Source organism: Peromyscus californicus, unplaced genomic scaffold (assembly GCF_007827085.1).
Source record: "Peromyscus californicus insignis strain IS unplaced genomic scaffold, ASM782708v3 Scaffold_7__1_contigs__length_154581171, whole genome shotgun sequence".
Taxonomy (NCBI): Eukaryota; Metazoa; Chordata; class Mammalia; order Rodentia; family Cricetidae; genus Peromyscus; species Peromyscus californicus.
This window is the reverse complement of record NW_026294595.1, coordinates 145,377,682-145,403,886: the sequence shown is the minus strand read 5'-3', so window position 1 is coordinate 145,403,886 and position 26,205 is coordinate 145,377,682. Positions and strand designations below refer to the sequence as shown.

General features: G+C 45.0%; 1 protein-coding gene across 12 annotated transcripts in view; it reads left to right on the top strand.

Annotated features, from left to right (window-relative positions):
- Bcas1 (brain enriched myelin associated protein 1) overlaps nt 1–26,205 on the top strand; it is an 84,672-nt gene that overhangs the window by 51,640 nt on the left and 6,827 nt on the right. For 2 of the 12 annotated variants that reach the window (XM_052725694.1, XM_052725693.1), the window contains exons 9-12: nt 4,006–4,173; nt 16,010–16,075; nt 20,257–20,532; nt 25,115–25,185. In XM_052725694.1, coding sequence (XP_052581654.1) covers nt 4,006–4,173; nt 16,010–16,075; nt 20,257–20,532; nt 25,115–25,185 — 581 coding nt within the window. Of the gene's footprint in view, nt 1–4,005; nt 4,174–16,009; nt 16,076–20,256; nt 20,533–25,114; nt 26,120–26,205 lie in introns of those variants that run through there. The other 10 variants (XM_052725696.1, XM_052725695.1, XM_052725701.1 and 7 more) reach the window with 6 other exon arrangements.

Here is a 26,205-nt window from a genome sequence, read left to right as displayed (position 1 = left end):
AGACAGCAGCTCTCAATGCTGAAAGCGGTGCAGACTGGACATTTTTATGATTGGGGTAAGTGAATGTACAGCTTCTGAAGACAACAAAAGGACGTGATCACTTTGCCAAGGGAAAATGTACTTGCCTCCTCTGGAATCTCTTGTTCACTTACCGTGAACAGTGTATATGTTTTCACGTTTATTTAGTTACTGGAACCAAATGGATGTTGGAAATCCAAACATTTTCCCTAAAATGTTAGTAATGATAGGGGTGAACACTGGAATGGCTGTGTATGATTCCTTTTATATATATTCTATACTCATCAGCATCTATTCACTTCCCATGGTATTGAATCGCATAAGGACATTTTCATACAACTATATGGTGTACTTTGAGTGCTACTCCATGTTCCTGACCCTCCTCTTCTCCCCATCCCATGTCCAGTGAGTTCCCATTGTTCCTCTAGAAGTGTTATTATTCTTATTAAGAGAAAAGTCTCGACAATCTGTTGGTCCTGTTTCTTCATACATTCTTTTGTCCATCATTCACTCTTTCTTTCATTCTATCCTTTCCTCTTTTATTTCTTGAGTCAAAGTTAATAGCTCAGCAAAGCTCAGGCCTCCTCTCTTGATTCTAGAAAGTTCTTGTGAACTTTCCTGGTATTTTCTAAGAAGCCGGAATCTTCTCTCCTGTCAACCTGAGAAGCACAAGTCTGCTCGGAGACTGAGTTCTCTGAAGAGAAACATTTGGGGGAAATCGGTGTTTCCATTTATCCTAGGATCCCTATATTCCCCAGCTCAAGTATCAAAAGCTGGAGTTGACCTGAAACAACCAAGCACATTTCACTTTGTACCATATGCTTAAAACAGGAATATGGCTGAATTAATAGATATATTCCTAGTATCAAATAGTAACACAGAAGGAAAGCAAGACATTTTTCATGAAATGAAGAAACATTTTATACATTGCTTTTTTCCCCCCCTTGCTTAGCCCTTTACCTTGCATTTCCAATTTTAAGGCTCTACATTTACCATCTAGCTTCCCATCACTTGGAGGGAATGAAGATAAACAGCTATGACCCAGACACTGTTATCTCCAGGTCACATTTCCCCCTGAACTTCAGTTTACTTATCCCATTATATGGGGATACTGATGGAACCAGTTTGTGGCTCTGGTGAGACTGAAATGAGATGGGAATTTAGACATCAGTAAACTACAGTTCACAGACCAAATCCGGTCCACCACCTATTTTTAATGTGGCCCACAAGTTTAAAGTGGTTTTCTATATTTTTAAATGGCTGGGGGAAAAAAGAAAGAAAAATATTATCATGACATGTGGAAATTACATAAATTCGAATGTCAGTACTGGCAAAGTTTTCTTAGAACTCAGGCACATATCCCTTTACGCATTGTCTCTGGATGTTTTTCCTGGTAGACCAAGAGAGGCAACACCTCTTGCAGGGACATCTGGCTGCCCCCAGCAGCAACTGCTGGTGAGTGGCAGGTGACACAGTGAATGCCGGTCCTGCCATCAATGTCTAGTTCCCAGGGAAGTGATGCTTTCCTAGCGGCTGGACATCCAGGTGGAGTGAGGAGTGTGTAAAACAGAAGTTCATTTCTTCCCCCCGGAGAAGCAACAGCATTCATCACAGCAGTGCCCAGTCCTCTAACGCTCGCTGCAGGATGGCTAGAAGTTACTAACCTTATTCCAAGAGCCTGGTGACCAGTGACTTCTGGGGAATGCGGTTGAACTGCCTCGTTTTGTCTAGTTTCTCTCCCCATGCCTTTCCAAAAGCAGCCTGTCAGCCCATGTACAGTCCACTGTGATCCCTGAGCAAAATGTGGGGGTGACGTCAACCTCAGGTTTTCATGAAAAGAAAATAGAGCCTTGAAGACCATGAAAGTTTAGAACTTCTTCTAAAATGGGATTCTAACCCTATAAAAAGTAAAATCTGGGCCAGCAGGATGGCTCAGCAGGTAAAGGCACTTGCTGCCAAGCCTGACAGTGGGAGTTTGATCCTGGAGATCCATGTGGTGGAAGGAGAGAACCGACTCCTGAGAGTGTCTGCTGTGCACACACACACACACACACACACACACACACACACACACACACAAGTAAATAAACATTTACAAGGCTGAAAAATAGTTGGGCATAGTGGTGTTCACCTTTAATCCCAGCATTCAGGAGACCAAGGCAGGTGGATCTCTGTGAGTTCAAGACCAGCCTGGTCTACATAGAGAGTTCCAGGACAGCCAGGGCTACTTAGAGAGGCCCTGACCCAAAACAGAAAAAAAAGTTGGAAAAAAATCTGTCTTGACTATAGCAGTTATGGAATAGCTAAGGTATACCACAAAAATGTTTTGGCCTTAGTTGGTTAAATTATTATAACTAATGAAACTAATCTTCCCTTGCTAGCAATGTATAAAATCAAAGCAACAGGTACTTCCTTAGTAAGGGACCTATCAGTTTCATGTGAAGAAAACAAAAACCCACCTGGATGCAAAAGAAAAAAGCATTACTGGCTGCCGTTGCTGAAAGTGCTAGGGCGAGCCTTGCCGGGGCTCCTGAAGCATCCACCAGGTCACAGTTTGCAGCACGTCCACTCACGTTCCATCATTATGGCACACCTCCCATCAGAGCCACAGACTGTCTTTTTAGGAGTGATTTTTCCCTCTAGGCTCTTGTACACAAAGGATTGAAATGCTTCAAAGACAGAATAATTCGGAACCCAGGGTCAGGAGGTCAAAGTCTGTCCTTACCTACTCAAGAGCCATCTCCGACTCTTCTATCCGCTGTGATAACAGCTCTTTTATGACCACGAGGTAGCAAATGTAAGGATGAAATCCCACAGACCAAGGACAGCAAAGCCAAAGGCTGGAAAGGGTCTCAGTTCCTAGGGGATGGCAGAGCCTCAAACAGATGTGAGAACATCTTGCAATCAGGCCTTCGGCTTCATTTGCCAGCAGGAAACCCCATCCTCCTCAAAATGGCGGCCGCCCTCTAGTAGTACATTAGCCATGTTAGTCGATTGTTCATAATCTTCATTTGTAAAATGGGATAGCATTACCTTTGTAGCTATGTTCCAAGGTCATATATAAGAAGTACCTTGTACCACAGATGTCAAAAGAGGTAGTAACTGATATAACCATCTCTAAATGGACCTGTAAACCATTGGATGCTCCAGGTCATTGTGGTCATGGAGCAAATAGGTTTAATGGTAACACCAGTAAGAACCAGTAGCATTAGCTGAGTGTTTATGGTGCCTGACACAGGCTGAAGAACTTGACGTATGTTGCCTGATTATTCCTGCTCTGCCTTAGTCACTGTCCTATTGCTATGATAAAACACCATGACCAAGGCAACTTATAAAAGAAAGTGTTTAATTAGGGTCCAGATTATCACTTCAGTGGGTTAGTGCATGACCATCATGATGGAAAGCATGGAAGCAGGCAGGCAGGCATGGTGGTAGGGCAGTAGCCAAGAGCTCACATCTGATCCACTAGCTGGAGACACAGAGAGAGAACTAACTAGAATGGGGTGCCTCAAAGCTGTGAAACACCTCCTTCAACAAGGCCACACCTCCTAATCCTTCCCAAATAGTTCCACCAACTGGGGGCCATTCTCATTCAAACCACCACAGGATCTCTACACAGGCTGAATGTAATTGTTCTGGGGCAGACCAAAGAGAGACTTACTAGAAAGGGTAGAAGGGACTCCTTCTGTCTATGTCTTGCACCTTCATGGGGAAGGAATTTGCCAACTCCACTCCTATCTGTCTATCTGCCTGTCCATCTGTCTGTCCAGTAATCAGCAATCATCTGTCTGTGAGCTCATTAAGTACATCCTGAATATTGCCTCTTGAAGATAGCCTACATAGAAACTAGTCACAGGTTCAAACCCTCAGCTACTCTGCAGATGGGAGAACCAAGACTCCTTCATAAACATGTTCTGGGGGAATATTTAGGTAGTGGGGGTTGTTTTGTTTTGTTTTGTTTTCTTATTACCTGGCAAAACAATCCAGGCGGTGTGTGAGCCACCAGTAGAAACTGTAAGGTTTGAGGAAGTAGAGCCTGCCTTACAAACTGTGGATCTCAATGAAGAAGAGGCCCAGCCTGAACCCACAGATGTAAAAGTTAAAGAAGAAAACAAACCCCGGAGGACCCCTCTGATGGCGTTTCTTAGACAAATGGTAAGCCACCTTCTGTCTGTCCGTCTGTCCATCCGTCCGTCCGCCCATACAGAGCAGACATGCAGCTCATCTGCTGACAGGAGGGGACGCGTTCTACCCATGGTGTGAGATGCAACTGTAGTGAGGCGTGGGCCCTTTGGATGGGCTCAGTGCGTAGATTCCCTGTCGCTCTTCTCATTGGTCCTTTGGCCTGCTTCTTGCTACTGTTCTTTAACTTCTGCTAGCTCCCTTCTTAGTAAATTAAGAGGCTTTCAGTTGTCAGTGATGATGACAGTATCCACTCAGAAGTTAATTTCATTGCTGGTTTTGCATTATGTGTTTGATGTTGGTGAATGATACTGCTTTCTCATTATGATGATGAAGTGAACGTTCCTTTTATTCAAATGAATTGTTTGCATAAAGAACATAAGACTATGTAAAGATGGGGCTGGAGTGATGACTTGGTGGTTAAGAGCACATGTTGCTCTTGTGGAGGACTAGGGTTCTGTTCCCAGTGCCCATATCAAGTGGCTCACAACCATCTGTAACTCCAGTTTCAAGAGATCCAGTGCCCTCTTCTGGCCTCGTAGGGTATTGCACACATAGGGTGCACATACAAACAAGCAAGCGCACATGCATGTACACATTTTAAAAAATAATTTTTAAGAATATGTAAATAAATTAAAACAGGCCTTTAAAAAATGTATAAGGCATTTCCTGAATTAAATACTGAATAATATAACTTATAGCCAGGCATAGAGGTTTACACCTGTAATCCTAGCACTCAAGAGGCTGAAGTGGATTCCAAGTTCAAAGCCAAACTGTGCTACACTGTGCGTGAAACTCAGTCTGCAAAACAAAAAAGGCCAAAGCTATAGATTGAAATCCAGAAGTTTTGAAAATAACATATGAGATATGAATAGCCTAGGCCATTCAAATGCAATAATGGTTGCCTAATATTCTTACAGTGGATACACATATGGCTGCATAGTTTGGTTAGTGAGGTTGCCATACTCTTAATCCGTGTGGAACAGAAAGAATGTGGGCAGAGACCTTTGTGACTACGAGAAAACTAAAGTCAGCTGGGTAAGCAGCAGCAGCCCGAGAGAAAAGTCATCTGTTTAATTCTCTTTTAATGAAGAATAAGACTTTCACCCTCAAGTGCCTCTGTTTTCATATCTGGGAGTCTAATCCATTTGGAAAAAAACTCCCCAGTTTCAGAAGCCTCTTAACAAGATTGCAGACAGAATAAAAGCCAGCCAAACTCTTGCAGGCGGGAATGAGACTTGGAAGGTATCAGCAGGGGCCAAGCTTTCTTCTTGCTGGCTCCTGGTATGGAGGGTGTAGAAGTTATGGACAGGTTAAGGCTAAGCCCCACCCTCTCGTTGCCCATTTGCTCTAAAAATGGGGTCAAGATTTGAGACTTTCCAGCCAGTAAGATGGCTCAACAGGTAAGGGCACCAGCTATCAAGCCTGGTGACCTGAGTTCGATCTCCCAAACCCCCACACAGTGGAAGGAGAGAACCGGACTGTGGAAAGTTGTCCTCTGGCCTCTGTGGCGTTTGTGCGCATGTGCAGGAGAGCACCCATGAGTGTGCGCATGACACAAAACCAGTGTGATTTTAAAAAAAAAAAGAGAAAAGAAAAGATTTGAGACCTTTGGGCCAAGGAGAAGGCTCGGCAGATAAAAGCACTTCCTGATGACCTGGCTCCAGCCCCAGAACTTGTGTGAAATGCTGATGCACTGGCATGCATCTGTCATCCTAGCCTCCTATGGGGCCACGGGAAGTGGAGGCAGAATTTGTTAAGATTCACAGGCCGGCTGGCCTGGTGGCCCCAGCAGCAGCAGAGGCAAGAACTGACTCCCAAAAGTTGTTGTCCGGCCCCACATGTGTGCCATTACATGAGAGAGCCTGCTGCTGCTACACATGTGTGCGTATGTGCCCACAAGCCCACGCGCCCACACACACAGAGTAAATAAATAACAATTTTTGAAAAAAAAAAAAAACTGAGATGTTTACACTTGTTTTCATATGACACCAGTAAACATATTTGGCCCATTTCTGGTGACTGATCTAAATGATAAATGGGATTCCCAAATTCATTATGAAATGAAAGAGGGTCAGCTTTCATGTTTCTGTTTAAAGTGGGGAAACAGAAGAATCAGCAGATAGAGTTAGCGCCTCTTCCAAATCACCAGTGTGGCTAGCTTCACTGCGAAGGGGAGAAAAAGACAAGGAATTCCAAACTAAACATAGAAATGAAGCCAGAGTCCATCTCCAGCAAAGCCTTGAGCTGGGAGAGGTTCAGACCGTGTGTCTTTACCCCTCGATGCTGTCTGCCAGACACTGTTTTCTTGCAGTAAAAACAGGTCATCCGAATGGTTGGTGAAAGCTGGAGGCAGAGGAGGCCTTTGGAGCTGGCTCTCCAAAGATGGGTCACCTTCGTGACCCGTGTGTTCACTGCTCTTGTCATCTGCAAACTTGAACTCTTCTTTTTGTTTAAACCCAGTCTACAGGTTCAGTGATGGTTGTGTTCACACCACACCCCACAAAACTCCTTTGTTTTCCTTAAAGCATGCTATCGGCATTGTGATCCATTCTGATTCATAAGATGAGGTTTCCTAGCCTTAACAACATTCCCCACAACTCCCTGCCGTCACTCCAGCCAACTCCAGCCAACTCTGGTCACATCCCTGTCCCTGTGGGTATTAGAGTTCACAGCCCTGAGACAATCAAACCTCACTGTTTTCAGAGCTTCCTCTACTTATAGTGAATGGACTTGCCACCTCAGAGCAGCCGTTACTCTGTTGATGATGATGACTGAGTCCAATTTTTCTGTTTTAGTCATTTGCTGGCCAACAACGAATCACTGAGTGTACAGTGATGAGCTGGCACTGGGCAGAAAACAGTTAGCATCAGGAGTTCCATCCCCTCGGGGAATAAAACCCAGAGAAGCGGGGAAAGACCTCCATTTTTAACTCTGCTCGCACTCAGTGAGTAGGCTCCAGTATCTCCACACAGTCTCAATCCCTTCTTTTGCCTACATGAAGGATGTACATGCACTCCAAAAAAAAATTGTTTTTACATTCACTTGTTTTGTATGCTGGGGATGATGCATGGATGTGGAGTCAGAAGGCAACTTGTAGAAGTCAGTTCTCTCCTTCCATCTTGTGGGTCCTAGGACTCAAACTCAGGTTGTCAAACTAGGTGGCAGGCACCTTTACCACTGAGTTGTGCCCAGGAATTTACACTCACTTTTATGTGTGTGTAGTAAGGTCCCTGCTGGGGAGATCCCTGGAAGGTGGACCCTGTGATTACTTCTAGGAAACTTTTTTTTTTTTTTTTTGTAGTATATTCATGGCTTCTAAATTGACTTAAAATCTTTTAATTTCTACAGGGGATCAAGGCCCAGAGCCTGCCCTAAGGGATTGAAAATAGACAAGACATGTAACCTACTACTAAGGGTTAGGGCAATCTTTTAAAGCCAAATAACTGAATACTTCAAATACATTTTTAAGTAATTAGGAAATTATAATTTTATTTATAATAATTGATCTAATGGAAAACCCAACAGCAAAACCTCTTGTTTGTATCCAACTTCAGTAGCCGGAGAGCTGACTGCCCGGCCTCTGTCTCGTGTCTCTTCCTTTCTGCTGATGCGTTTCATGTCTTGTGGCAAAGGAGTTCTTTGTTGAATACTTTTTGTTTCAAAGAAATGCACTGAACTTCATTTCATTGCTCTTCTTTAACCTGTTTCTTTGGCTTCTTGAGACAAGCTTTTACTATAATGCTTGAAATTCACAATGGGGCCCAAACTGGCCTCAAACTCATGGCAATCCTCCTGTCTCAGCTTACCAAGTGCTGTGACTACAGATGTGCACCTCCATGCCCCACCTGGCCTAGTTCATTTCTTAAGAAATCATTTTCTTCCCAGAAATGAACCTCTCACAAATTGGAAGATCTTCATTTCTAGTGTAATTCTATTTCAGGTAAAAGAAAGTAGAGTAAGATAAATCCTAACATAACATTCGATACAGATAGTTGGACTAAACCACCAAAGTCCCACAGGCTCCTACAGGACTCCAAAATAATTGCAAGGTATGTCTAAGACATCAGCCCATCAGAAGGGAGAAACAGATTCTTATACATACTAATCAGCTGATGTCAAGAAAGTGACTGAAATGCTAGTATATTTTTATAGTGTGAGTAGGCAGAGGGCTGTGTTCATGTACCTAATCACCAGGTAGGCAGATTCAAACCAGAAATGTGGGAGATAGAAGTATGGAGATTTCAGATTTCTAATCTGTCAGTATAATAACAGGCTGCTTTTGGAAAGCCCACTTTTTCTTCACACTGGTTTTAACTACATTATTCCATTTACTCCTCCTTGGGAGCCTTTCTCTGGCCCACTGGTTTTATAAGAAAAATCTTGATTGGTGTGACATTCTCAGACTGAGAAAAAGACTTTGAGGTTTAATAGGGGGGCAGCTAAAGGCCCAAATGAGGAAACAGCCAAGAAACCTAGTTTTCTGTTAATCACATTCAATCTAATAGGCTAATAAAATCAAAAATTAGTATTATCAGGGGAAAGGAAGATGGTTTGAAAAGGGAATTATAAAACAAAATACAGTAGTCTTTAGGCCAGAGTTCTGGGTCTCAAATGCCCCTCTGAGTATTAAAACATTAATAATGAGGTGGTGAAGATATGGCTCAGTGGTTCAGAGTACTTAAGACATCAGGTTGGTTCCCAGCACGAACGTCAGGCAGCTCACATCCCAGGGGCTCTGAAGCCTTCTTCTGGCTTCTGCAGACACACACACACACACACACACACACACACACACACACACACACACACACACAAACACACAAACAAATAAGGAAAAATAGAATAAATATTTTAAAAAGTCAAACCAGGCCCAGCTGTAATAAACGTTCTTACTTCTTCCAAGTGATCAGCAGCAGAGCCTGGTCTGAACAATTCACCCAAACCCTGGAGCAGACTTGGAGTCCCAAGTCAAGTGTTCCCTTTTATTCCATTTCTGTTGTTTCTAAAGCTGCCCTTTGACCGGGGCGTTATTGCTGCTTCCTTGGTGGCCGTTGGTTCCTGGAGTTTGTGGAAGTAGGATGATGCTGAGCCCTTGCTAGGGGTTCTCTTATTAAGGTTTTCTCTGTAAACATTGTCTTGATATGTTGGGCCACTGGTCTTAAAATTACAAGGCAAAAGAGCAGAATTAATGCTTGGCTTATGTTAAGCTTGGGTATAGAGTTCTTGGGTATATTTGTTCTTATAGTGAAAGTTACTTCGGAGAGATCATTTATATGACTAACACCGTCCTACTTCAAATGAACATCTCAGTGAAGCAGAAAACTGGGATGTATTACCTCTGTGGACCTGGACATTTAATGAAGATACATTTCCTTGGATCCAAATTAATATGGTTGAGTTAGGAAACATTTTGCTAATAGTCTCACACTGTGTTAAAATTTTACCTCTAAACTGAGAGTGGTGACCCACTTCTGTAATCCAAGCATTCAGATGAGGTCCAGGAGGCAGGAGGATCAGAAGTTCAAGGTCACCCTTGGGTACATATTAAGTTTGAGGCCAACCTGGGCTACATGAAACCCTGTATCCCCCACAAAAAAAAGATAAACAAATAATCACCCTACTTATTCTTTGGCTTGGAGGTAGTGTTTTATTTGTTTGTTTGTGTTTTGTTTGTTTGTTTGGTTTTTTGTTTTTTTGTTTTTTTGTTTTTCGAGACAGGGTTTCTCTGTAGTTTTGCACCTTTCCTGGAACTCACTTTGTAGACCAGGCTGGCCTCGAACTCACAGAGATCCGCCTGCCTCTGCCTCCCAAGTGCTGGGATTAAAGGCGTGCGCCATCACCGCCCGGCCTGTTTGTTTGTGTTTTGAGATAAGGTATCTCCATGTAGCCCTGGTTGTCTTGGACTATACATCTCACTATGTAGATCAGGCTGGCCTTGAACTCACAGAAATCCACTATGATGGCTAGTCTTGCTTGTCAACTTGACCTACATCTTGAATGAACTATAATCCAGAAATGGAGGGCACACCTGTGAGAGATTATTTTTGCTTGGGTGCATCCACTTCTAGTCCAGACCTTTGAGGTAGGAAGATGCACAGCTTTGATCTTGAGGCAGGAAGACACAACTTGAATCTGGGCCACACCTTCTGCTGGAAGTCTATACAGGGACATGGAAGAAGGAAGCTTTGTCCTTTGCCTGCTTGCCGTTGCCTTGCTAACAAGTCCATTCCTTCAATGGCTTTAGAGCCTACTTCTTTGGGATCCCAGTGTATACTGAAGACCCACTGAGAAATCCAGCCTAGTGGACTAAGAAACTACTGGATTCTTGGATTTTCTGTTCCCAACCAGCCATTGTTGGATTAGCTGAACTGCAGCCTGTAAGTTATTCCAATAAATCCATTCATAATATATATATGTACATACACACACACACACACACACACACACACACACACACACACACACACAGTGAGAGATTCATTCTATAAATTCTGTTACTCTAGAGAACCTTGACTAATGCATCCACCATGCCCTTGCCTCCCCAGTGCTGGGACTAAAGGCTTGAGCCACCACACCCATCCCACTTCTTTTAACTGTCAGTTTTGGCTGAAGGGTCAAAATCCATGTGCATTCCTTTCCAAACAATGTGAACTGACCACCAAATGTTTCTGTTCAAATGTTGGCCATCTGAGTGCCCCATGTTAGAAACAGCTCCAATATTCCTCAGGGTATCAAGCTATCAGCGTGTATGGCACCTTGCAAGCAATAAAAACTAGGACCATTAACATGCAAGGCTCGAACACCAGGACTGGATTCTGTCTCTAAACTGCAGGCTGGAGTCCTGAGACGCCTCACCTTTGAGTCTCATGAATAAAACCATGGGGGAAACAAGGTACTTGGCAGGGAGTGGGAAAATCTCAGAAACTGCTTCCGAACCTCTAAACTTTTCTACATGACACTAAATCATTTCTGAAAGAATTTTAGTATCCTCAGACCGTAACTTTGTTATTTTTGACAACTGGAAAAAAATAAAGCCTCAGTGGTCACGGCTGTTTGGATGGCAGAGCCCAACATGGATTATCTGAGTTGTCACTGAAAGAGGGCTCTGCCTAGTTAGGTTCTGAGGGAGGGCAGGTGGGAGGTGTTGGTATGCAAGATAGGCGTGATTAAGGAAGTGGCCTCAGATGAACTTAATGACATCTTTGTCTGATGCCAGAAGTTAGTTTGGCCATACACACAGCTTCTTGGGCTTCAAAACCAACAGAAAAAAAGCCATCGGAAGGCTTTCGAGACTAGCTCCCATTTTTCCTCAAGAAGGATGGGAATGGTAGTGATCCTGAGGTCCGCTCTCACACTGCCAACACAGCATGGTACTGAGCTGACCCAATTCTCCTCCAAGACTAAGAGACGGAGGGAAAGAAAGCCTGCCCGACCCAGCCCTTGAACTGGAAGCATCTATGGAACACATCTTAAAATAAGGAAAGTCAAGTTCAACAGCGCTGTCTTAGAATACAAAAGAACTTTATTGTCGAGAAGTTGTGGAAGGATCATTGTTTTCATTTTTGTTGTTTTGGGTTTTTTTGTTTTGTTTTTGTTTTTTTGCTTAAAAGCTATGTTGTTCATGCATGTTACATTGATTACCTTTCTATTGCTGTGATAAAACACCATGGCCAAAGCAACTTAGAGCAGAGGGTTGATGGTGGTTGGAGCCGGAAGCTGAGAGTTCATGTCTTGAACCGAAAGGAGGAAGCAGAGAAATAACAATGGTGAGAGCCTTTAAACTCTCCAAGGCTGTGTCCCGTGACACACTTCCTCCACAGCCCACACTTCCCAAGCCTCCCCCAAACTGTGTCACCCACTGGGGACCGAGTGCTCAAAGGCCGGAGTCTACAGGAAACACTCTCACTCAACCCACACCACACATGTGTTTGTATTTTACAGCTCAACATGCCCCTGGGAGGGGATAGGGGACTCATTTGGTATACTGTTTGATTTCCAAGTATGAGGATCTAAATTTCACCCCTGAACCAGGTATGATAGCTTGTAATCCCAGCACCAAGGAAGCAGAAACAGGTAGCTCTCCGGGGTTTGCTGGTCAGCCAGCCTAGCTATACTGATGAGTTCCAGGTTCAGTGAGACTCTGTTTCAAAAAGAACACGTGGGTGCTTCCAGGGGAACATCACTCAGTGTTGACCTGTGGCTTCCACGTGCACACTGCCACACAAGAACACCTCCCCACTCACCCACACAGACAAACATACACAGTCCCCCAGGGGCTGAGGTGGACAGAAGCCATATTCTGAAGGCCACTCTGGAGTGCCAGTCAGTAGAAGGGGCTCCTTCTACTGAACCCAGGGGGCCCAGTGAGATCACAAAGTGTCAGAATGTTAGCAGACGGTAAGGAGGGCTGCCAGCAATCGCCAAAGGAGTTAATTCCCTTTCCTCGATGCTCTCAGGCAAGGTTGAGCCTCTTAGAACAGCACAGGAGACCGAGAGGAAGGAAGAGCCACTCTCCGTGCCCCAGGACCTAAATTCTCCCGAGAACACACTGATCCCTGGTGTATCTCACGAGTTCTCTGAGAGGACTGCATGGAAGCCTGGAACAGTCTCAGCCACAGTTCTACTGCTGTGAAGAGACACCATAGCCAAGGCAACTCTGATAAAGGAAGCACTGAATTGGGGGCTTGCTTACAGTTTTAGAAGATCAGTCTATAATCATCATGGTGGGGAGCTTGGTGGCACACAGGCAGGCATGGTGTTGGAGAAGTAGCTGAGAGCTACATTCTGATCCAGGCAGCAGGGAGAGAGAGAGAGAGAGAGAGAGAGAGAGAGAGAGAGAGAGAGAGAGAGAGAGAGAGAGAGAGACTGGGCCTAGCATTGGGTTTTGACACCTCAAAGCCCATCTCCAGTGGCACGCTTCCTCCAACTAGGCCACACCCCCAAATCCTTCTAATCTTTCTCACACAGGTCCACTCCCTAGGGACTAAGCATTCAAATATGAGCCTACAGGGGTCTTTCCCATCCAAACCACCACAGTGGTGCCTGCCAGTAAATCCCAGTTACTTGGAAGGCCGGGGCAGAAAGATGGCAAGTTCAAGGCCTGCCTGGGCAATGTAGCAGATGCTGCCTCAAAAAACAAAGAAACAGGAAGTTCATAGAGCTTGGCAGCACCCCATCCTCCATTCCTAACCAATCAAGAAACACATCAAGGGTGTACCTGTACTTGGGATACTCTGGAGATGTGGTTTTAGGAATTTAGGGATCCCCACACTCTGCTCAAACTATTGATGGTGTTAGTCAGTGTTTCTGTTGTTTGGAGAGGAACACCAAGTAATATTTAAGAAGCTCAGGGTCCACCTTGATAATGGGCATGTCTCACAAACATCTGTACTTCAGGTTCATCCGTCTGTAGCTTCTCCAAACCTACATTATTTTGCTTACTCTAATTTCAATTTATCTGATTCAAATATTCTAATTTCAAGTAAATGTTCAACCATCACTAGTTGACGGTGTGATGCTTGCTCTTCCTTGGGGAGGTAGAAAGCAGAGGTGACTTAGAGTATGGAGCCTGGACTCACTGCCCATTGTCACAGCGTGCGTCTCTAACCAGCTAGGTCCACAGCCCAGCCTCATATCTCTGAGCTTTCATTTTGCTTGCTCCTAAAATGAGAAAAATAACGATTCTCCCCGTTAAGGTTCTGCTGTGGTGAATAAAGCATGCATATTTTTCTCTTTAGGCACAGTGCCTGCTCTCAGTTAGCTCCCCACTCAACGTTAGCCTTGTGCTCTTCTCCGAAACCTTGAGCATCCCATCTCAGACAACTGAAGCAGATTACACTAATCAGTCAAATGCATTTGAGTACCAGTACAGTTTTCTTTCCTCATGCATGTATGGTATGTGTGCTTATATGCACGTTTGCCTGTATATGGGTACACATGTGTGGGGGTGTGCATGACATGTGTACGTGTGTGCCTGAGGCTGGTGCTGGGAGACTTCCTTATGTTAAGGCAGAGTCCCTTGATTGAACCAGGTGCTGTCAGATTTGACTAGCCTAGCTAGCCCGATCCTCCAGGAATCCTATTTCTTCTTCCCGTGCACTGAAATTCTAAATGGTCACCATGCCCACCCAGCTTCCCAGGGTCTGAACTCTGCTCACACCTGCTGCTTTCAAGAAGGTGTGGAGCCAGCTCCCTGCCTGCTCTAACGTTCTTGGGATTAACTGTTCTTGGCTGTGCCCTGTGAGTGCACGCCGTCCGCTAAGAGAACAGCCCAGGTGATAACAGTGAGGGTGAGCATCTCCTCTTCACCCCACACCGCTTCCGCCCCACTTCTTGCCCAGCTGGAAGAGGTGATGCAAAGTAATGACTAGCTATTCCAAGATTCAACCTGAGTTGGTGTTGTGGATGAGACCCGAGCGCTCATCACCACACCCAGTGGGTATTTGATGGCATCAAGCACTGGGCATTACTGTGTGCACAGCTAAAGCTACGGAGCTCAGGTTAAGTCTGAGTGTGACTGTGGCCAGCTCGGGCATTAATGTGCTCAGAATCCCCTGAGGGGCTTGTTAAACACAGGTGGCTGAGCCCTAGCCCCCAGAGTTTGATTCAGCAGATCTACACCTAAGCAGGTGCCAAGAATTTGCATCGCTCTAACAAGTCCCCAGGTGAATCTGATGCCTCTGTGCCTGTGGCCACACATTTGGAAATACTAGTTCATTCAGCTCACCTGGTTGAAGGAATCAACGATGCAGAGTCAACTAGATGCAGCCCTGTCAAGAAAACCACTGGCTCTAGGGGGCGCTAAAGGATGGCGCATGGAATGCTCACTAACCCTCAGCACTCCACTGGATGAAAATAGCAGTTAGCACCAGGTGGTACCAACGGGAGGCTACAACGCCCAGTTGTTCATTCACTCACGTTTCATCACCTCCTTCCAACACTGCTTTCTTCTCCTCCTTCCCCTTCTCAAAAAGGATCTCATTTAGCCCAGGCTATCTTGTGGCCCTGCTGCCTCAGCCCATGAGTGGAGGGATTACATGCATTTTCCTGGGGAGACAGGACAGATGTCTATTCACCCCAGCTAGGGGGCCAGTGACTGAGCAAAGTACCAACTCCACCGAGGTCTCCCATGGTAAACCAATGAGTTTATTGGGTTTTCTTCCAGAGCATGAGTGAGGGGTGACTTATAGGAGCCTGGGTGACCCCAAAGCAGCTGCTGCACTGAAAGGTCTCACCCCAGCATGGATAATGACTTCCTTATAGCTAGCTAGATGGAGCCACACCCTTCTCCTCCAGTTAGCCTTCCACATGCTGTATGCCCTAGTACTTCCTGAGACTACAAACAGGTGGGGGGGTGGGTAGGAAAGAGTGGCTAGAATCTCAGGTGAAGGCCTAATGATCCCCCTTTTCTATGAGGGACAGTCAACAGGCCTGATTTGGAGGGTCTCTTGTAGCAGTCACAGTTGCTCCATGGCAGTGGCTGTTACGCCCAGAGGACCATGTTCTGCAACCCCAGGCGTGCCCACCAGAGCCAGCCTCTACACTGGCACTTTCCTCGTGATCTACTCATCCCGGAATGACATAACCCTGGGGGCTTGGGACTTTGGCTGCTCCTTTGGGAAGCTAGCCCTTGAGTTCCGTCGGACTCCACATCTCTATGAGCGGTCCTTCCTAGTTGCTCTTCTAGGGTCTTGATCCTAAATCTCAAGAATAAATGACAGGGATCATCGGTTTGGGGAGAGCATGCATCTGTCCCTTGTTGCTGTGCTGCGGTCACTGAAAGGACACTGTCTGTTTGTTATTATAGTCAGTGAAAAGGGATGGAGGGATCACCCGCTCAGAAGAAAGTAATGGGAAAGACTCCAGTTGCCAAGTAAGTGACCTTGAACTCAGTCTGGTGGTGGGTTTAGCTGATGCCTTCTCGCTCCTCTCCAGGCTTATTTTCAATGCAGTTCTCAGTCATTGATGCAGCGTTTCCAGATTAAGCACCCACTGCATACCCACCACTGTTGGGCTCTGCAGACATGATATAAACTAGTCTTCAGCAATGTGGAACCTCCTCCTCTCTCTTCCTATGGGAAATTTCTTCAGCCTTCAAGTTTTAGCAGAAATGTCACCCCCTCAGAGATCCTATGCCCTGCAGTCATCACCGCCATCTTGCTGGTTCACTTCATGATACTGTAATGATTCTCCTGTGTGTCTCTCCTGCCTCACCCATGTCTGGAACATTGTGGAGCAAGCAGGTGTTTGCATTTTTCTATCGCTGTGTGTGGGGTCTGGCACACAGTAGGAACTCTCCTGAAGCAGATGGGTGATGCCCACTGACTTAGCTGCTTTGTTCTTAACAGACTATTTTATATCTGCATGGGATCTTCCTTTTAAAAATCGGATCAGTGGGCTGGGGATGTAGCTCGATTAGTAGAAAGCTTGCCTGACATACACAAAGCCCCGATGCCATCCCAGCACTGCATGAGGAGACCAGGCATGGTAGCACATGCCTCAATCCCAGCACTTGAGAGCCAGAGGGAAGAAAATCAGGTGTTCAACATCATCTAAAGACCCTCTAGTTTGTAATCCGGCACTTTTTAAATTTTAAATGAATACCTCTATAAAAATATCAAATACTGGAGCTGGAAAGATGGCTGCTCTTCCAGAGGACCTGGGATCAATTCCCAGCACCAACATGGCAGCTCAAAAAAGTGTCTGAACTCTAGTTCCAGTGGATCCAACACCCTCACACAGACATACATGCAGGCAAAATATCAATGCACATAAAATTTTAAAAAAATTTAAAAATATATCAAATACTTTTCTAGTAATTTTAGTAATATGAAGAAGTGCTTAAAAGCCTGGATTTTAGACTCAATGGGCCAGGGTCTTTTTGTTTTCTGTTTTTTGTGGAGTTTTTGCTATAGGTGTTTTGGCAGATTACTAATCTCCCAGGGCCTCAGTTTCCACACCCAGGTGGATGTAGGGGAAGTAGACATTATAGGGCGTCCTACCTAGATGACTCAGTACCAGGAAAGGACTGAGAACATTCCTGACCTGGAAGGCTCAATGAATTGTTTTATATCAGCATAGGCTGCCATAACAAAACACCATACGCTGAGTGGCTTAAACCACAGACATGTCTTTTCCCTCATTTCTGTTGCTGGAAAGGCTAAAATCAAAGCATTGCTATGGTTCAGTCTCTAGTGAAGGTTCTCTCCCTTGCTTGCAAATGGCTGCCTTCTGCCTTGCAGGGGACATAGAGAAGAGGAGGAGCGAGGGGAGAAGAGTGCCCCCTAGTGTCTCTTCCTATAATGATGCTAAACCTTTGGAATCAGAGCCCCATCAGTACAACCTCATTTCACATTGAATTATTACTTTATTCCAAATGCAACCACAAAAGGGATTCATTTTCAGCATATGAATTGGGGTTGCATGATCCGGCCAAATGTAGGTGCTATTTGTCATTATTATTAAACTGTTGGTAGGGAATGGCCATCCAATATTCATATCACATGAATCTACAGCATAATTCAGAATGCAGTCTAGAGTTGCTATTTCTATTAATAATTAGAAAACTTCTATATATGTGGGCAGAAGGAACAAGGAAAAGCTCAGTTCCCAGATGGAATTTTTCCCGAGAAGGGAGGGGGAGTCCCTGCAGCTGGGCAGTGTGAGCGGTGGGCCACTAGTGTGTCACTGTGCGTCATCATTTCCCGGTGCTTCATCTGCACAGTGCACTCAGAACCTCACAGTTTCTTAAAAAGAGGAACTGCAGGCAAGGTTACGAGGGTGACCAGCTCTTCTGTTAGCCTGTTGGCTGGGGACTTTCCTGAACATCAAGCTGTCAGTTCTGTGTCTTGGAACCACCTCCCTCTAAGAAAACCCGAGATGATCGCTACCCGGCATTTGGCATTCCACATGGGCCAGATGTGGCCATTTGACCCTCAGGTGGCATGACACAGACGAGGACAGGGAGAGCCTCTCGGTGCCTAGTCGCACAGCAAGGGCATGATAGAACTGTACTCAAGCCAGGTCTCTGACTCCACTGTAAGGATTTGAGTCACTGCTAGATGCTGACATCTTCCACACAATTTGTGGAAATTCAGGGGTTTGCACAGCATCGCAGGTCCCCAGCCTTCCCAAGGAGCCTCGCGGTGGGAGTCCCCTTCACCCACGGAGACAGTTGCTCTGGGCTTCCTATGCTACTCAGGGATTCACCTCCATGTCTTATCACTTGCTACAGCTTTGGCTGCTGAGAAATGGCAGGATTAGGTACAGGTGGCTGCAGAATAATTTGAAGGGTTTTGGCTACCTCCAAGGACATCTACTTCCCGAGAGCTGCAATCTCCGTGAGCTCAGGCTCAGAGCAGCCTGTCCGCTTGGCTTCTGGCTTCTTTCTCAGAGCTGTGCTGGGTTCACTGATGCAAAACACCAGCTTTTATTCTTGGTCAACGTAACAGCTCTGCTGTGGGACTTCCTGCCTGGGTACATGACAGGACTTCATGAACCAGAGTTTGTAGACCTGAATTAAGGGGTCAAATGTGGCCCACGGGTAGTAGTTACACTTCTATTGTTTGGTGTAACTTTCAAAGTTGATACGGATTGCATTTTACAAGAGTTCACTGCCAAGGTCTCAGAAGCCTCATGTGGGGGCATGGGACCACCAGCACTTGGGAGGCAGAGGCAGGAGGATCACAAGTTTGAGGCCCGTGCTGGCCATGTAAAGACATGATGTCTCCCAGCTAGGATGTGAGCAGCCACTAGCCAATTGGATGGTGTGCGTGACATTGGGTTCATCAAATTTCTCTTGCTACTCCCGTTTGCCTCCCTGCACCACAGCCAGAGTTGCTGAGACCTGTGCCTGTCTAACACAGGAGAGCTTGCTTGGGACCCTGTTCAATCACCGCTGAGGAGTAGGATTTCTCTGGGGTTGTTTGGTCTCCCTCTTTTCTGATTTTCTGTGTCTGTACTGGTAGTCAGTTGAGGTCAAAAATGATGGGAAAACGATTTCAACTTCCTGACAGATTTTTTTTTTCTCTGCGTAGCTACAGTTTTCCCAGAACCTTCTAGGCCTGGGGTTTTTATAGCCTCTACATTGTAGGTACTGTGTAGGGTGTCTCATTTTGGTATTGAAAGATGCCCATTCAAAACTAAAAATAACCATCTGGGTTTTTTTAAACTACCGTTTCATGAAATAAAGGGACAGTTTCACATAAAAATATAAGGCATATGTAATTATGAATTTCAAAGTGTGCACTCTCAAGAAATAAGTCACTTGGGCTAATTATGGGATACCCTCTCAACACTGCCCTGTTCATGAAAGGGCTTCAGGAATGCTGGATCCACGGTCACATATGCTGACACCCGTACTGATGTCATTCACGTGTTCTCAGCTCTGCTTTTCTCTGTGTTGACTTCCTATCTGGAGATATTTTTTCTCTTGAAACGAATTCACAAAGGCTCAGGCTTGTATTTTCATAGCTTCAAATCCAGTGGAGTAAAGTCAGACCTCTTGATTTTTCTAGCAAAGCTCCAATATCAGATCAGCCTCTATCTGTCTTTGCTATCCTGAACCAATCAGAGCTAGGTTCAGTTATCCTGAACCAATCAGAGCTGTCTCTAGCTTATCCTGAACCAATCAGAGCTGTACATGTTCCATCACATACACTGTTGTGACTGGCCAGGCCTAGGCCACACGCTCTTCTCCTGGGGGTAGAATTAGTTTGCCTAGATTGCATGGGGTAGATGTTATTACTACCCCAGTTTACAGGTGGAGAAATTGAGGCTTTAGGGAGTTAAGTGGCTCAGCAAAAGTCATGTATGTAGTTTGACAAAGAGAAAGAGTCCTTACAGGGAATGCATAAATGAATAATGGATTATTACAAAAATAAATACATAAATAAATGCCCCCTGTTATGCACGACCTTGATGATTTTTTTTTCCCCACATTTTACCCAAACTCATTTCCAACATCCGAACATCTCTGTTTAACACATTTACCCTTCTGCTATTAAGAATCGTCTTTCAGACACTAAACGGGGGCTTTGTTTGGAATTACTGTAGACGTCGAACTCCACGGAGAAGACGCTCTCGCCTCCAGAACCGGAGCCCGCGCCAACAGCCCAGAAAGGCAAGGAGACCTCCTCGAAGGAGAAGTCAGTGGACAAGAAGTCTGTGGCTGAGACCAACAAACAGAAGAGCAGCAAACAGGAAGCCAGAGAAGCCGCGCAGTGCGCGCAACAGCCCGTGGTGGAGGCCAACTCACCGCAGAGTGGGGACAAGCCCCAAAAGAGGTCCGAGAAGCGGCGACAGTCCCTCGGGGGCTTCCTGAAGGGGCTGGTAAGTGGATGGGGTCATCTTTCTTGGTTCTTAGCTAAGGGGTGAGGTATTAATCTCCAAAGTGTAGGCTGAGGTTAGGGACAGGAAGGATGAGGATGCTGGGTTGTAGGGACAGGAAGATCTAAATAGCATTGGGGGTGGTAGGAGACAGTGAGACCAAAGGCCTATGCTCCCAAGCCACTCCACCCAGCTTGTCTGCAGTCCTGCTCCGGCTGCCTCCTAGCTGTGTGTCCTTAGCTATTCAACCCCTCAGTGCCTCAGTTTCCCCCGTTGTAAAATTTAGGTCAAGCTGCACTTTGCTTTTTTTTTTTTTTCCAGCTTTTCGAGACAGGGTTTCTCTGTGTAGTTTTGGTGCCTGTCCTGGATCTCTCTCTGTAGAGCAGGCTGGCCTTGAACTCAGAGATCCACCTGGCTCTGCCTCCTGAGTGCTGGGATTAAAGGCGGGCGCCACCACCACCCGGCCCTCAATTTGCTTTCTATTGCTGTGATAAATACCACAACCAAAAGCAACTTGGGGAGGAAAAGGTTTATTTCAGCTTACAGTTTACAGTCCATCAAGGAGGGAAATCGGGGCAGGAACCAGAAGGCAGGAACTGAAGCAGAGACAATGGAGGAGTGCTACTTAATGACTTGCTCCCCAAGGCTGGCTCAGCCAGCTTTCTTACACAACCTAAGACTGCCTGCCTAGGGGATGGCACTGCCCACAGTGAGCTTGGCCCTCCCACTGAAGTCATCAATCAATAAAATGCCCCCATAAACTTGCCTACGGCCCAATCTAAGTCAATTGATGCTCCCTCTTCCCTAAAGTCAACATATTTAATGTGGAGCATTTGAGGAAGGGATCATTTGTGGATTGGACAGAACTCTGAATCAGAAGAGGATCCTAGAGCCCAGCTCAGCCCTACCAGCCATGAGCTTACAGGCTGGACAAAGTAATCACTTGCCGGGAGCCATTCCCTGGTGGTGAATGGGTCCTGCAGAGGGTGTAAAGAGTCGGCGGGAGAAGGAAGTGAGCCAGGCCATGGTGGTCGAGAGAATCTTGCAGCCTGACTGACTAGCAGCCAGAGTGTTTCTTTATTTTTACAGAATTTAATTAGCAGGGATACATTCATGATGTTCCAAAACATAGATCATATTATTTTTGGGTTTTGGACATGTGTTTCACTTCCTTTTGCTCATCTTTTAGTCATCATTAATAAACTATGACAGAACAGAGTTATCATTTCCAATCATTTCCCCTCAAGTTTTGACATCATTAATAAACAGAGTTATCATTCTTACTCGTTAACCCCATAACCCAATTTTTGAGAATCTCAAGGCAAATGACAGTCTGTGCTCAAGCTTGTTGCTTTGGTTGCTTCAAGGACATTAGACCAAAACAAAAATCTTCAACCACCCTGGGCATTTTGCCATGTCCCAAGCAGTGTATTATTAACTCTTAGTGATCAGAGTGCCCAGGAAAAATCCTCAGACTAAAGCTGCTGCAGTTATTATTCAAATTCTGGCATAATACAATCAATGTTCACATTTATATCTTTATAGAATTGGTCTATATGTCTAATCCTGGCATTCCATTGTTCCTTGGTCATATGACATTATAGTGGCTCTACATGAGCTAACTCCTAAGAGAGGGAGGTCCTAACATCTCATACTTTTATCATCTTTCCACTCCACACTTTACTTATCAATATGTCTCTGTGTAGGGCAGAGTTGTATGCCACATAATTGTCTGAGTGTACAGTGGGAAGAGGCTTGTAATCTGAACTGTGGACAATTCCTCTAGCCCACCGGATCTTGATGACCTTTTTGAATTTACTTTGTTTTGAATATCTTGTTCCAGTGTAAGTATAGGGACAAATGTTTCAAGAATGTCTCATAGCCTCATGAAGGGACCTCTGGCTTCTTCTTTATGTGTCACAACCTCCAAGGCATAAGGAAGACCTTCAAGTAGATAAGGATATCTCCCTCAAAGTGTGTGTGTGGGGGGGGGGGGGAACAGCATGTTCAGGACTTTCCTGGATACGCTTAGAAGCAGCATTCCTGGGAGAAGGCATAAATGATTCATAAGGAATTTTCCATCAATCCAATATCCTCAAACTGTACAAATATGAAAAGTGCCCCAAGTATGTAACAGGTGGAGATGAAAACCAAAGGTGACATGGCAGCCATCATGTGGCTCAGCTCTGCTGGACCTTTGTCAAGCAGCTGTGCTGGCTTTATGACTTCTGCCATTCCATTCAGATATGGCTGTGCCAATCACTGATTGGCTACAAGAAGCACCAGAGTGGTGCAGTGCACCATTTACCTTATTTAAGTATGATATGCTATGTTGCCTGCTTGTGATTGGCCAAATTAGACAGTTTGTGATTAACTGGAAGTCCAGCTATTTGCTATACAAAATACTCTCTCCTGTTAGGTTCTGGTGTGTTTAGCCACTCAGTCACACTGTACTCTCTGTGACATAAAAACTTAGAGAGCCAGCCTCAGGCTGATGGTCCCCTGCATCTTTAATCTGCCAGGGATAATGCTTGCTTGAGTTACTTCTTCACTGAAGGAGCAGCTGAGACTGCTGGGAACAGAATTCCTTTTGTGGCTGCAGTTTCAGGCAGAGTGGCCAAGACAGTCAGATTTGTTCTGACCATCCCATAAAATTATCAGAGTTGGTATTCCCAAAACCCATGTAAATACCAAGAGGGTGTGGCCACAATCGTGTAATCCCAACACTTAAGGAGGCAGAGAGAGGATCCCTGAAGGAAGATGGCTATAGACTAAGTCAGTGTGGTTTTGGTCCAAGATAGAGACCCTGCCTCAGTATATAAGGTGGAGAGCAATTGGGGAAAATGCCTGGCATCAACCTGTGGCCTTCGCATGGCCTTCACGTGTGCACCATACACATGTGAGCATGCATGCACATGTGCTTGCACACACACACACACAATTAAAAACTATACTGTGTTATATTTCCTTTACTAGACTATGTAGCAAATAGTATGTATATATTATGTAATATATACTATCCTATGTTATGTATAGTATATCACACTATTCCCTTTATATAACTTACTACTATAATAATAAACTGTGCTCTGTACACCTTTATGTGCTCTGTGCACGATCCCATTTTGTAAGGTTCTACTTTATACTGAAGAAAGAGCCACCAGTAACTGCCTCCAATCCATGTGACATGTATAAATCTCAGCTCACATGTGACAGGAAAGAAACTGTGTTCAAAGGCTAGGGATTCTCTTACTCGTTGGTATGAAATCCTGGGAAATAGGCATAATGGTGCAAGCCTATAATCCTAACTCTCAGGAGGATTGCTGTGAGACCAGGACCAACTAAATAGTGAGTTCTAGTGTAGATGAATTGCTAAACAGTCTTATTAAATAAAAAAAAAAAAAAAAAACACAGAGCCAGATATAGGAGTAAAAACCTGAGAGACCAGGGAAATAGGAAAAGCCACAAGCTAACCAACACCTCAGTCTCCAAAGAGAGCTACTTCCTGTATACCCACGTCTATATGCCTTTCTGTTCTTCTCCCTCATTTGCTCTCTCGGCCCAGCTACATCACTTCTTCTTCCTGCTCAGCTCTGTCACTTTCTGTCTGATTGTACAGACCTCCAGACCTCTATGGTTAGTGCTGGGATTAAAGGCATGTGCCACCACCTCCCAGCTTGTATCACCATACCTAGCTCTGTTCCCAGTGTGGCCTTGAACTCACAGAAATCCAGACAGATCCCTGCCTCCCAAGTGATAGGATTAAAGGTGTGTCCTACCATTGCCTGACTTCTATGTTTACTATAGTAGCTGGCTTTTTCCTCTGAATCTCAGATAAATTTTATTGGAGGACACAGTATACTGGGGGACACAATACATTACCGCATTCTAGGACAGCCAATATTTGGGAGATGGGCAGAGACAAGGGTGGTATGTATTTGATTTAGGTGGTACTAACATGACCATTGTACTAATGCGAGCTCATTGAACTGTATGCAGGAAGGGCTAGTTTGACTGTGTCTAAGTAACACTTGACAGAAAGTACAGTAGTACAGTCATAACAGCACCTGCATGCATCCACCTGCCACACCAGGACAGCAATAAGGTGCACCCCCCACATGCCAGGAACTTGGGTGGCCCTGAGGATGCAGCAGACAGAATCCATAGAGGAGGAAGATGCCAGATTAAAGATAGTGAGATCACTCCAGATAGTGATGAGGAATAAATCAGAGCTCCATTTTGTGAGACAGTGAAAAAATGAGTTGCTTGACAATGACTAGAGATGAGGTGTCTAGAATGAGCTAGAACAGGAAGTTCCCCACCCCAGGACTATTCTAAGTGCATCACAGTGTGAGTCCATTTTATCTTGGGAACAACCCTCTGAGATGTTTAAATATCATCATCAAATCATAATGTGTCTAAGATTTCACAGAACCAGAAAGCAACGTCACTAGGTGCTGAAGCTGGACATCTACCCACGAATAGGGCATATTTAAGCAGCACATTACCTAGCTCGGAATAAGTATGTGGTATGTTCTCCTTGCTGCTGTTAGCTTTATATGGGCTGCTTTATGTTTTTCTCCAGGGACCAAAGCGGATGCTGGATGCTCAGGTGCAGACGGACCCCGTATCCATCGGACCAGTCGGAAAATCCAAGTAAACAAACCACTGAGTTCCCACCAGGTCCTCCTCCACTCCATCTCCCGTCCAGACTCACTCTATGTATATATTTGTCTTTCTCCTGGCCAGCCAGTGGAATTCTGCCTACAACTTCGACCTGAATTGTTGTAGATTGAGGTGTATTATTTATGTCTCTGGTCCAGTCTTTCCTGGCAATATAACTGTAAAAATGGGTTAACAGGTTAACTAGTTAATCCAGGAGAGCTGGTGAGTGCCAGGAATGGGATGGAGGAGGTAGATAAAGGCATTTGTGTTAAGTTATGAAAAGATGGCAGTATCCAGTAAGTTGCAGAGGGAAAATGCAAAAAAAAAAAAAAAAAAAATGAGAAAAAGAATATTCTGCTTTGTAGCAGATGTCAACTCATCCCCTAAGCCTGATCGGGGAAGGGAAGACCTATTTGTTCATCTTGGAGGAAGGAGGACTCTGGGCAGGCCCTGTGGGCATCTGCCTACTTTCTGGAACGGAATGTGTAGGGTACAAAGAGGAATGGGTAAGAGTCAGTTTTCAAATAGGACCCTTGAAAGTTATCGGGGAAGGGAGTGATTGACTGGAGAGGGATTGCAGTGATTTGGGGGAACAATTATTTCTGAGGTGTGGGGACAAGGCCTGGATTACCAACTTTAAAAGAAAAACTAAGGGCAAAATGAAATTAAGTTGCAGGTTTATTTGGTGACACAAAGGGGTGCCACGACCTCCACTTTCCCCTTTGCATTCGGTACCCCTAACAAAGATTTGTCTCTGCAATATTTCGTTATTAATGTTTCTCAGATGCCTGAGGAGTCCGCTTCATCTTTTCTGTCTGACGCTTACCTCACGCCTGTCTGTAATTTCCTAATGTGTTCAGGATGTTCTCTGATTAAAAAAAAAAACCTTCCCCTAACCCAGTTAATAAAAATTGACAGAAGATTATTCAAATACTTGAGGTGTTTTTTTTTTAATTCTTGTATAGAGAACTAAATTGGATCATGAGTCCATTACGGTGTAATGCAAAGTAG